Here is a 12,436-nt window from a genome sequence, read left to right as displayed (position 1 = left end):
CTTACCAGATAATTTGTCATGGTTCCTCAGGGATGAAAATATTTGGCTCTTCACTGAGAAGATCTTTGAATATAAATGTCTCACTGAAAATTAAAATAACGCCGCAGTTGGATGGCGAGAATGTTGCAAACACATTGGAACCCATTGTTGCCAGCAGAGTAGAACCATCCAATATGCATTTATGGTACCTGATTCATGCCCTGAAGATATCATAGAGCTACTTTCTCTGATCAGAGCTCTTGCAGTGATACTTAAAAATTAATTGAATTTTCAAGAATGTCAGCTTTAGCTATTCCAGTTGATGGCCCAATAGCTTAAGAGGCTTATTAAAAATATACTGCCACCTACAGTACCATTTGATTCTGTTTGACAGGGCTCTTGTCATGAATGTTAATTAGATAGAGTTAATTTGGGGGCTGATTGATTTTGTTTGTGTTAAGGTCTGCTGATTTACATAGTATATTTCTTTACTTATGCATGTGTATATTTGTTTTCCTCTAGGAAAAGAAGAATATATTGCCACTTTCAAGGGATCTGAATACTTCTGCTACGACTTGTCTCAAAACCCCATCCAAAGCAGCAGCGATGAAATAACTCTGTCCTTTAAAACTCTTCAGAGGAATGGACTGATGCTTCACACCGGGAAATCGGCTGATTATGTCAATCTTGCCCTGAAAAATGGAGCTGTTTCTCTGGTCATTAATTTGGGATCAGGGGCCTTTGAAGCACTAGTGGAGCCCGTGAATGGAAAGTTTAATGATAATGCCTGGCATGATGTGAAAGTCACCAGGAATCTGCGTCAGGTAACAGCGCAGTGGATAAGAGAGTTACTGGCTTTGTTTCTCACTACAGCTGTGTGTGTGGTACTTGAAAATCCTAACAACATGATGCAGGGCTCCTCAGAGTCGCTTACAAATTAGCTTTTTCTTCTTCTGAGATGAATCTTCCTGCCATACTTGAGCAGGGGCATATCTAGAAAGTTCTGGGGGCCCAAAGGCTATTTTAATACAGCGACATGTGACAATTGCCCAGATCGCTGCAAGGATATCCCTGCGACCTGCCCTTCCTGTGATGTGTGTGATTTTGTTGGTTTTTTTTAATTTTTTTTGTTTGATTTTAAATTATAGTTTTCATGGTGATCATTTGGAAGCATGCACATTGGGGTCATTAAATCACAGTTCCTTTTTTGTAGTAAAAAAAAAAAATTAGTGTGTTTGTGATTTGGGATTGTATCAATCCCTACTCCCTCCCCACCTCCACCTCTGACATGGGGACATGAAAAGCCCCTCAAGGGGAAAAATGACTTTGGGGGCCTATACATCTCCTGAAGATTCTGTTTATGAAGGTTTTTTTTAAATTTTTTTAGCACAGATACTTTAAATCCCAAATGGCTCCGGAGAGACCATTTCATCTTCTAGGTGCCCATTTCTGTTTGGTTGTATTTAAAAAAAAAATTCTTTCAAGAGTCTATATACTAGTAAAATATCAATTCTTTTAGTAAATCTGTGGGTCCACATATACTGTATGTTTTTAACTGAGGCATCTTATTACAGTATATCTATCTGTATACACAGATGAAAGTAAATAGATTGTCCTTTTATATTGAACATTATAAGTTTGGGTTATTATTTGAAATTTTATATTACAATGTGTCATTTTGTTAAGTGTTGACAGTGACTAATTTTTCTGCAGTACGTGCTGATCTCAAACTAATATCCTTAACATATTTGTTGTTTCTCTGAACAGTTGGAGAATGACCGGATTGTCTCTGGTTTTCCTTTACTAAAACAGCACTCTCTTTCTGAGCTGTTAACCATCTAACATTTTCTTTCCCGCTTCTGAAAGGCTTAAACTATCCAAACTAGAGAGGCAAAACAAAAAAAAAAGGCATTTTAGGAGTGCAGACTTAGTTTAGCTAAGGCAGACAAGTAAAACTGATGGATTCTTGAGACCCTCAAAGACCTTTCAGAGGCCTTCTTGGCATGGGAGGGGCCCTGCATGCTTCACATCTGCCCTGGGAGTTAGTCGCCCACCCTCAGTGCAGCTATAGACCAAAGATTTCCTATAAGTCTGTCTCTTTGGTTTTCCTTTTTTTTATTTTTTCTCTCAGATTCTCACCAAGAGACCGGAGGCTCATTTGAGAGAAGCGCAGAAGGAAGGGTGGGGCTTGAGGAGCCCACTTTCTAGATTTGCCTTTGCTCAGGTTACAAACCAAACTGTGAATTGGTAGCTCAAAGGAAACTGGTTATACAGCTGGGGTGCATGTGTGGCAGGACAGATTAAAAACAAATCCATTCTACTCATTCTATGTGTCAGGATCTTTGCTTTGTTTCATTGCAGTAAACTGTGACCCTAAAGTCCATCAATATGACCGAAGGAAGTTTTGGAGTTGAGGAGGAGTCCTTGTATGCTGTAAAATTGAGTAGCAGGGCAATGCCAACCAATTCCTATGAATTTGCTGGGGCTGGGTGGGCCAGGGTGGGGGAGGGATCACTTACGGGCATAAGGCGGCAGTGGTCAGCTGATGAGCTTTAGGCCTTTGAATCCCTTTTAGACTTTTTAAATGACCTTCAGATGTACTCAGGGAGACAAAGGGAACGTTGCCATGTGTCTGTTTCTATCTAGTAGCAAGTTACGAACAATGCTGGCAGGAAAAATATTACCTCTGTGGGAGGCCTATTTGTTAGTCTGCTTTTTTCTTGTAAAATTTTTTTGCCCTTTTTCTATGTTACTAACATGCTTAATAACTAACATGTCATTCATGGAATGTTTCATTCTACTAACCGTTACCTGAATCAAAAAATGTACTAACATGGTAGAGACCATCATATTTTTTAAGTAACGATCGTTATTCTGTTCACAGTTTTTAATTTCCTTTCTCCCCCCTTCTCCACAAAGCACTCAGGCATTGGACACGCTATGGTAAACAAACTACATTGTTCGGTAGATATCATTCTAATTGTTTCTTATTTTGGGTTTGCCGTGTGTTTTCTTTCTTTCTTTTAACTGTAGACATCATTAACAAAAGAGGAACTGCGGTTGGTACTCTTCTGCTTACTTTGACCTCCTTCTTTTCATCTGTTGTTGACCTTCTTATTTTTTACCTGTTCCTGTCAACTTCTGTTTTCCAACTCACCTGTAGGGGCATCGTTAACGTTTCGAACGTTTTGCATCCAGCTGTGGTTAACACGGGATAAGACAAAATGGTGGCTGGCCCGAGTGACCGCAAGCTCAGCCAGTCTCTAACCATTCATGATGCATGGCATGCCCACCTGATTTGGGAATGTTGGAGATGCCACACCCACTCATCTTTACGTCATCACAAAGCAGTTGTTTTTTTTGTTTTTTTTTTTTCCTTTGGTTCTCCCTGTTTTCTTTCCTTTCCTTTCTGAACTGTACTGTCCCTCCTGCATGTGCACATCAGCGTGTGCTGCTTCCACTGGTTGTTTTGCCTTTCCTCCCCTTTGGCATGGATTTAGGCACTTGCATGCTGAACAACTGCTGCTCAATAGTGCAAATAGTGACGTTGCTGGAAATAGCTTGCGCCTTTTATGTTAACAAGGTGCACGTTGTGATTAGTGAATAACAGACAACTAAACTTTACTAATATGTACACCAGCAAAACTAACCTAGGAAGCATTTTACTAACACCATTTTTGTGTCTGCTAAATAACTTTTGAGTTGCAGTAGGGATGATGCTGACACTAGTCCAATAATCAGTTAACTCTCTAACTAGTTTAGATCTCTTAGGGCTAGTTGAATAGAATCCAAGAATAAACTTCAAACAGACATGAAAATGGGTTCCGCCATAGGTCTAAAAATAAAAACCAAACAAACAGAAAAAAAAAAAGCAAAAACAAAATGAAAAAAATAAAACAAAACAAAACACAAAACAGGCATATCCCAGGATTACAGTATCTAGGTCTGAGTATAGCGTGTCCTTTCCCTGTGCTTTGTTATCTAGGTGACAATATCAGTGGATGGGATTCTTACCACAACGGGCTACACGCAAGAAGATTATACCATGCTGGGGTCTGATGACTTTTTCTATGTTGGAGGCAGTCCCAGCACAGCAGACCTTCCAGGGTCACCAGTCAGTAACAACTTTATGGGCTGTCTCAAAGAGGTAAATATCATTGTCACTGGAATCATTTCTAATCCATGATGCCATCATTTCAGATCCGGACTGAAAGCACCTTTGCTGAAGACCCAGTGTTTGAGGAGTCAAATGGCACAACCTTAAATTCAGTATTCTACTGTTGTTTATGTAGGACTGGGGGAGGGAGGGAGCTCAGAGACCATTATGAAGGAATTAAGTTCCTCTTCGTTAGTAGTCTGTAAGTCACAATTAAGATCTGCATGGGTAGTTGTGTATTAGCTATACAAGGAAGCCAAGCACAAAAAAAATATTGGGTGTAGAGTGAAGTTAAATGCCTTGCTCATTTTTACTTAAATGTCTATGTGTTATTTATACAGTGGTGACTTGGAAAAAAAAATTAAAAAATTCAGCTACAAGAGAGGCTGCATAAAACAAAAACAAATGAGTCTGTATGATGAGATGATTTTGTTCTTATGTTTTAAATGTGTTCTAAAGAAGTAAAGCTATTTCATTTGTTATCTGATAAGCATACTTGATATTTACCTGAGCCAAACTATCAGACTAAAAGATATCAGTAATTTCATCCCTCATTCTCAGCTGCCCTTATCTATTATAACTCTTGATAGAATTGGAACTTGGCGGGGTACAGGGAGAGAAAGATCGGGAAGTCCTTGAATTTCAACTTATATTAATATTTTTTCCATACAAGCTGCCTGTTTTCAATCAGGTACAACCCAGTTTCTTTTGGCTGCTAGAATCAGACTTCTGTTGCATTCTATGGCTGCAGTTTAATGGTATAGAGCTCCAAATGTAAAGTTGAATAACTTTGAATTTATGAATGATTTGCCATGGGTGCTATTTCTAAGCAGTTATATACTTTGGTTTATTCTAAGGAAAATATTCTAATCATATAAACTCGATTCAGATAAACATCAGTGAAAAACGGCCACTGCTTAAGTTATCCTTGCCTCTCTTCCATTTATGAATATATACTGGTTTGCCCAGTATGTGGATGTATATAGAAGAATCCTAAGAGGGATTTGAAAATGCTAGTCTTAACAAATATAAGGAGGTGCAGTTTTCTGAAAAGTTGAATTTAACCGTACTTTGTGGTGAGAGGGATTGATTTCCTCCCAGAGAATAACTTTTACCCTTAATAAATATGTAGCATGACCCAGTACTTTGCTAAGTTCTGTGGGCATAATAAAATAATTATTATTTTCATTATTATAATAATAGTACTGGCATATTCTGAACTCTTATTTTGTGCTTGCTGCTCTCCTAAGAGTTTTACAGGGATTTCCACAGTACAAGTAGTAATTTTATTATCTGCATTTTTCAGAGAAGGTATCAGGTTTTGGAGCAGGTAAGTTTCTTGAGGAAGTCTCACAGCTAACAAGTATTAAAGCCTAGAGCTTAATCAAAGAAATCTGATTTCAGACTCTGTTGTGTTCTTAACCACCTAATACGGTGTCCCAAAAGAAATGTCTGTTGGGGTCCCTGCCATAGGAGACTGTGCAAACCCTTGAGTCTCTTAAAAACAGAAACAGCTTTTGTAAATATATAATAGACTGTGATGAGGGACTAAATTGTGCGGCAGAGTTATGCCCTTTGGAGTCCAAGAGAATGAAATAATTAAGAGATCTAGTAGACAAGGAAGATACACAAAAGAGTAAGAATATGAGAGTCTTGATGGATGACTGTTTGGTATAGACAGGGAATGGAGAATATGTTCCAGACTGGGGAGAAACATGGTAAAAAAAATAATAACTACATTTCATGATAAGATGCCTAAAATCCCTTTATGGTTAAGAGGACTGTGAAAGGGGTGCACAGAAGCACACCCCCACCCACCCCATTTCCTCACTGTTACTATGAACAGGCCAACCTAGAGTCAGTCCATAGGCTCTGCTTTATCTATGGAAAGTCAGTCCTGCTGTGGACTAGAAAAAAGGAAAGGAGATCTAATGGGATCTAAGCTTGAATGTAGCTACAGAGCTCTTTGGGGTATTCAGTAAAAAACATGAGGTTTTCTGTAGTGAACACTCAGGTTTAGCTGAGTCTCGTTGTCTTCTGACAGTTCAGCGTGGCAGGACAACTTTTTGAGTGTAGGAAGCTGCAATGGATTGCTGTGATCTGAAATTATAGTTTCAGATTAAACTGTACTTCAGATTAATGTCTGTGATGTTTAAATGTTAATGAGTAGTAGATACACTTTAAAAATTTTTTTTCAACGTTTATTTATTTTTTTGGGACAGAGAGAGACAGAGCATGAACGGGGGAGGGGCAGAGAGAGAGGGAGACACAGAATCGGAAACAGGCTACAGGCTCTGAGCCATCAGCCCAGAGCCCGACGCGGGGCTCGAACTCACGGACCGCGAGATCGTGACCTGGCTGAAGTCGGACGCTTAACCGACTGCGCCACCCAGGCGCCCCGTAGATACACTTTAGAACTCATCTATTTTTAATTGGTTTTTCAATCACAAAAATCACTATAGCAAAAATAAGCCAAGTAGTCTTCCATATGACATTTAATTAGCCCCTCCTGAGTCCATGCAATGCAGGTTCACTCATGTCATTATCTCTACAGGTTTTGGATTGATATCATTCCTGCTTATTGATTGGGTACCTCCCATGTCTCTCACTTCCACAACCTGGGGGATGTGTATAGAGCAAGTGCTGCCAGTTTGTTTTTGTTTTTGTTTTGTTTTTGATATGTTATCTCTTTTCTTCATTTCCTCCTGACATACTAGAGATACTAGAGGGTAGAAGGGTATAGGCATAATCAGCCTGTAAATGACAACATACTTTACTTGGAGGGCTTTTGGATGGGTCATAGTTTCCATCCATGTCTGAATTACTATTTAGAATGCCCTGCTCTTCCTACTTCTGAGATGAAATTGTGACCAACTGTCATAGATTTGGAGTTAAATCACCTCATTTCAGGTAAATGAGCTTTGTAGAGTTACTAAAAAGAGAGAAACTGCCCATGTTCATTCTCACCACATGTGATAACAGTAAGCCCATGTAAACCTTCCTTAAGTTTCCATAAGCATTCTGCCCTGGAGCATGTGGCGCATAAAATTCGTTTTTCAATCTGTTGTGCAACCCTTTGAAGATGACTAATCCTGGGGCATATACTAGTAACACCATGTCTGAAGTCATAGAAGAAATTTTGGAGGGTTAGAATAAGAAAGATCCTGGAAATCATTCTCCAAGTCCAGTCTTCTTATTTTGGAAATGGAGAAACAGACCTAGAGTAGTCACCTGACCTACCCAAGAGCAATGAAGGGGTAACAGGAGTAGAACATAAAGTACTGTCAGATAAAAGAGAATATCTGAATGGCTGACTCTGTTTTATTGCAAACAGTGATCTCAAGACAAAAAGATGGCCTGCCATCCTCACTAATTCATACCTCCACTCTTTAAAGTGGAAAAAAAAAAAAAAAGACATTACTCAACATGATGAAACAACCCATAATCTAATGTTCATTCGAAGCAGTTAGGGCTTTCCCTGTATGGCATTTGAAATGAGACTAAGCTTGCATGTAAGACAACCAAGCCTCAGTAAGAAAAGTGTTGTTATACTTTAGTGACAATCAAATTTCAAACTGAAGTAAAATTAGCTTAACATAATTTGGCAAAACCTAACCTTAGTTTGTTGAGAGAGAGAGAGAGAGAGAGAGAGAGAGAGAGAAACCTTGAATGGCCAGGAATTTATAATAAGACAATCAAAGTATTTTTAAAAAATATTTAAATTTTCATCATAAGTAAATAAAAATATCTTTAAAGAAATGTTTGAGCTCAGTGAAAATGACTTTCAGGGATATAAATTTGAGAATAAAGTACAAAATTGTAAGTAATAAATTACCATTATATAGCCCACATCTATGAGATTCCTAGAGGGTGATAGGTCTTTAAAAATATGCTTTGTAATCTGACTTTTACAAGAGCAATGCTAACTGTGCTTTGGCAGAAACATTTGTTTATATCTTTTGCATTTTTTATAACACTGAGTAAAGCTGAATTATATGTTGCTTAAGAATTGGTGCTCACTTGGGGCACCTGGGTGGCTCAGTCGGTTAAGCATCCAGCTGCGGCCCAGGTCATGATCTCGCGGTCTGTGAGTTCGAGCCCCGCATTGGGCTCTGTGCTGACAGCGTAGAGCCTGGAGCCTGCTTCAGATTCTGCATCTCCCTCTCTCTCTCTGACCCTCCCCCATTCATGCTCTGTCTCTCTCTGTCTCAAAAATAAATAAACTTTAAAAAAATTAAAAAAAAAGAATTGGTGATCACTTTAAGTTATATTTAATTTTTCTAGTGAGCCATATTTGAGTGATTGCTACAATAGGAGAGGAAATTGGAGGAGCCTACAGAAAGGCAAATCACAGCATCAGAGTCAGATTCTTGCAGTCTATCTGAAGACACCTACAGTCCTGTCCATTCACATTAAACTACTTGGAAAACTATTTTTCTGTATAAACGTATCCCAGTTGATTCCTAAGGTGCTCATTAGAGAATTTTTTTTTAATCTTCAAAGATAGATGAAAATCTCACTAATCCTTATTTCTATCCCAATATTTTGACCATGAAGGCTTCTGTAGTAAATGACTTACAAAGAAGGATCATGCCACTCCCTCATTAATCTTTCCTGGGAATCTACCCCTGCTATTATGTATTTCTTAGTCTCTTTGTGCCTCCAAAAATGCTTTGAAACACCTATTTCCCTCCTGCGGTGAAGATTATTTAACAGAGTTTGTTGGTAGGGAAATGAAAGTGAAGAGGGAGGAAAGATAGGATTGTCTTCAATAAAACAACTTAGAATCTTTTATTTGAAGTTTGTTTTTAGCCATATGTACCTGCTGGAAGTTTTCCCGTCAGTTTGTTTGAGTGGAGATGCTACCTATGCAAGACAATTTAGAATGTCATCACTAAGTGATTTGGGATAAGCCTAAAGAAGGATTCTAGAAACAAAAAATTAGAGAAATGCTAGGGGGAATTAAATCCCTACTGAAAGTTTCATCAAACTAATTAGATCAGCTCAGCCTTTAATTACACTGAGAAGCTTTTAGCGCTAAAAATTTGGAAGATGTTATGTGGTGGATGAGATTCAGAAAATATCCTCTTATGTAAGCATCCCCCCCACCCCGTTAAAAAAATAGTTGATTCCTCCACATAATCAGCATGGTCCTCTCTGCCATTCACAGTGCAGCCCTGAAATTCCCATGGGTGCCAGCGTCAGCACTGGGAAAGAGGTACTATGTATCCTTTGTGTAAATACCTCTTAATTCCTACCTTTCTTCTTTTGGACAAGAGACGTTTAGACAGTTGTGAAAGTTTCTGAATTTAAACCCTTGTGGTAGAAGTAGCTCATCAAATGGGTGTCCTCAGGTGTCCTTCTGTTCTTAGTTCCCTCTTTGCTCAGGGAAGAATGGAGTGCCTGTCAGTTACATGTAAGAACAAAGATCCATGGCAGAATTTGCTTTTAAGTTATCTTAACAAGTTTGAAAGAGAAGGCTTTGTGACCTCTTGTAGAAATTTGACCTAGCAGGAATGTGGAGAGTAAAGAGGTCTTCACTCATGTCTGTAAATCATGCAACTTGGGAAGAGGAAGGACATCTTTAGTTGGGGGGACCTATTCATATGAGCTCCAAAGTCATGATTCAACACATTTCTCCGCAGGTTTTCATTTCCTCCCAGGTCCCTGATACCTATACATATGTTCTGCCTTTGCTCTCTTGCTGTGCTGTCCCAGTCTGTGCCTTGGTAGGTAGCATTTTACAGTTTACATTGCCCTCTCCCATGCCTCATTCACTCTCTCAGGAAAGGAGCTGCGTTTTGCAATCCCTTATCACTTCTTCCTAGACATTTTCCGTTCAGATCTGAATATATTTTACTCACTGTATTATTATATAACTGGGGATAATACCACCTTAATTATATTTGGTAAAATGTCCTCATTTGAACTAATTACTTAAAATTAGGTTTTGCTAATGATCTCAAAATAATTGACTGCAAAAAAAAAAAAAAATAGAGAGGGATTCCTATTCCTAACATGAGGACTCACCAATTTTCTGGGGGCTGACTTTCTAGAGGCAGGGTCTTGGCTTAGTGACTCACAAGAGAGCTTGGTTTAGTTCAACAGGAAAGGAGGCAGATTGGCCTGCAGGGTTCTGGTCAGACGTTCTTGTCTAGAAAGAAAACAAGTTTTCTCCATCAGATTTAAACAGCAGAAGATGGCAATTTACAAGAAAATGAGATAGAATTTTGGGAATGTCAAAGAATTTGACAAAATCTTACATGCCATAAACCTGATTTATTACATGCCCTGCCTAATTTCTTCCAGATCTTGGAAATACTGAAGTGTTTTTAACTCTTCTGCTGTAACAAAGTGTCAGCACTAAAATGTAAACAGGTCAATTACCATGGCCTCATTTCATTTGCAGGACAGCAGACCACAACTTTTTTTAAGTCAGAAAATCCCTTGTTCCTTTTAATGATGTCTTTCCAAGCACCCATGTGAGGTAATAGTAATAGCGATGATAATAATAATAATAATATCCCCATTATGCCAATGAGGACTCTTGAGATCTTGAGATCTCAGCAGAACACATGCCTCTGGTAGGGTTGGACGTGACCCTGATACTCCATCTGTAAGTTGAGTACTTTCGCTGGTTAGATTGCATTGCCTGAATGAGACCATCCAAATAAATTCCAGTGATACAAACTCTGTGGTACCTAATTGTGTCTAGGGTTGGACTAGGCACTCTACATAGGGACATTAAAAGTCAGAGCTATGACTGAAAGGATAAGGTAGTTGATATATTCCAGAGTAGTAATAATAAGGTGTTAATCATTCTTTACCTGTCATATTGTATCTACAACATTTGGTGAGTTACCCAATTGGCTTGTGCTGGGAGCATCAGCAACCAAGCAAAAGTAATTTACTTTAAAAAAATAAATGAAACTGTGTGAAATAATTTGATATTTAGTATTTCAAGCAAAGCAGCAAGAGAATCATGGAAGAAAAATAAAATTTCTGTGTATATATGTGGATTTAGGGTATTTTATATTCAGTACTACTTGTATTATTAAATTCCATAATGGGGTGCACTACCATTTTTTTTCAGTGCTTTGAATGTTCAAAGGTAACGCTCTGAGCATGACGATAGTTGCACATAAGTATTATCCCTACCTGGCAGAGGACATGGAGACAGGAGAACTTAAGTAACTGACCCAGGAGAAAACAATAACTAAGCAGCAGAGCCAAGATCTGCACAATCTGACCGTGGAATCCTTGACTTTAACTGCTGTTCTATGTTGCTTCCTCTACTCATCATGTAATCCCACTTCTCTTTTCTTGTTCTCAGTATTTTTATTAAAGTAAAATTAGACAAAATGAACTTTGTAGGTACCTTGAGGGGAAAGAAAAAACACAACAATGCAGTCCAGATTGCTGTGTTGTTGAAGAAGAGTGTGTCAAAGGGGGAGGGGAAGGAGCAGGAAAAATTTCTTGGGTGCCCAGTTATACATGAACCTCCAGTGGGATTATATCTCCCACTGTTTTAACTGGTACTGAGATGATTGATACCTTCGTGAGCCTCTTCTTTCCTCTAGCAGCCTGCATACCTTTCTTCTCTGAGGGTGTAAATAATAATGCTTGTCATAAATTTCCGTACTTTGTCGCCAACCATATGAACAGACATACACAGAAAACACATTTGTAAGTACTTTGTAGACTTCTCTGAAGTATTGGCCTCCTCCATTGCTAAGAGTCAGTTTCCCTCTGTACGTTGTAGCCTTGGGGACAAGAGAGATAAGCAAATGGGGCAGAAGCTAGGCATTTTGCCATCGACACTCTTCGAGACTGGGTTCAGGGAGTCCCATCTGCTCAGTCCCCAAGGAAGTGGAACTCAGCTCTTTAGCTTACAAAGCATCTGGTGAGTCCTTGTCTGGAATTCAGCTTTTTGGACATAGCAGCCTCCCTTCCAGGGGACCCACAGACTTTTATTTCCCATCATTTTTGGCAGATGCTCCCATAGCCTGGAACTGTATCAGCAGTTGGCATAATGGATTGTAGTGCTTTCAGATATCAAGCTAGCATAGCATGGTTTGGTCAGGGGTTCAATGACATTTTAATTTGGAGAACTTGATACAATTTATAGACAATGGCATTTTCCAGCCAAGCAGAAAGCAGTAATGAATAATGTCTAAGACTGAACATTTCCTCCTAATTTCAGCACCCACTAGAGTATCTTGTTTAAATTGTTCCATTTGCTTATACATTAACACTTGCGTGTGTCCATTCAATGAATCAACAATAATCAATACCCACTAT

At 38.8% G+C, this 12,436-nt stretch overlaps 1 protein-coding gene across 20 annotated transcripts in view; it reads left to right on the top strand.

Moving 5' to 3' along the window:
• Positions 1-12,436, top strand: part of NRXN1 (neurexin 1) — a 1,138,108-nt gene that overhangs the window by 425,503 nt on the left and 700,169 nt on the right. For 7 of the 20 annotated variants that reach the window (XM_047068161.1, XM_047068164.1, XM_047068166.1 and 4 more), the window contains 3 exons: positions 502-803; positions 2,899-2,922; positions 3,965-4,126. In XM_047068161.1, the coding sequence (XP_046924117.1) occupies positions 502-803; positions 2,899-2,922; positions 3,965-4,126 (488 nt within the window). Of the gene's footprint in view, positions 1-501; positions 804-2,898; positions 2,944-3,964; positions 4,127-12,436 lie in introns of those variants that run through there. The other 13 variants (XM_047068175.1, XM_047068174.1, XM_047068173.1 and 10 more) reach the window with 3 other exon arrangements.

This window comes from Lynx rufus, unplaced genomic scaffold (genome assembly GCF_022079265.1).
Source record: "Lynx rufus isolate CCGP_SWC_20201006 ecotype Redwood Valley unplaced genomic scaffold, mLynRuf1.p SCAF_8, whole genome shotgun sequence".
Lineage (NCBI taxonomy): Eukaryota > Metazoa > Chordata > Mammalia > Carnivora > Felidae > Lynx > Lynx rufus.
This window is presented reverse-complemented; position numbering and strand designations above follow the sequence as displayed.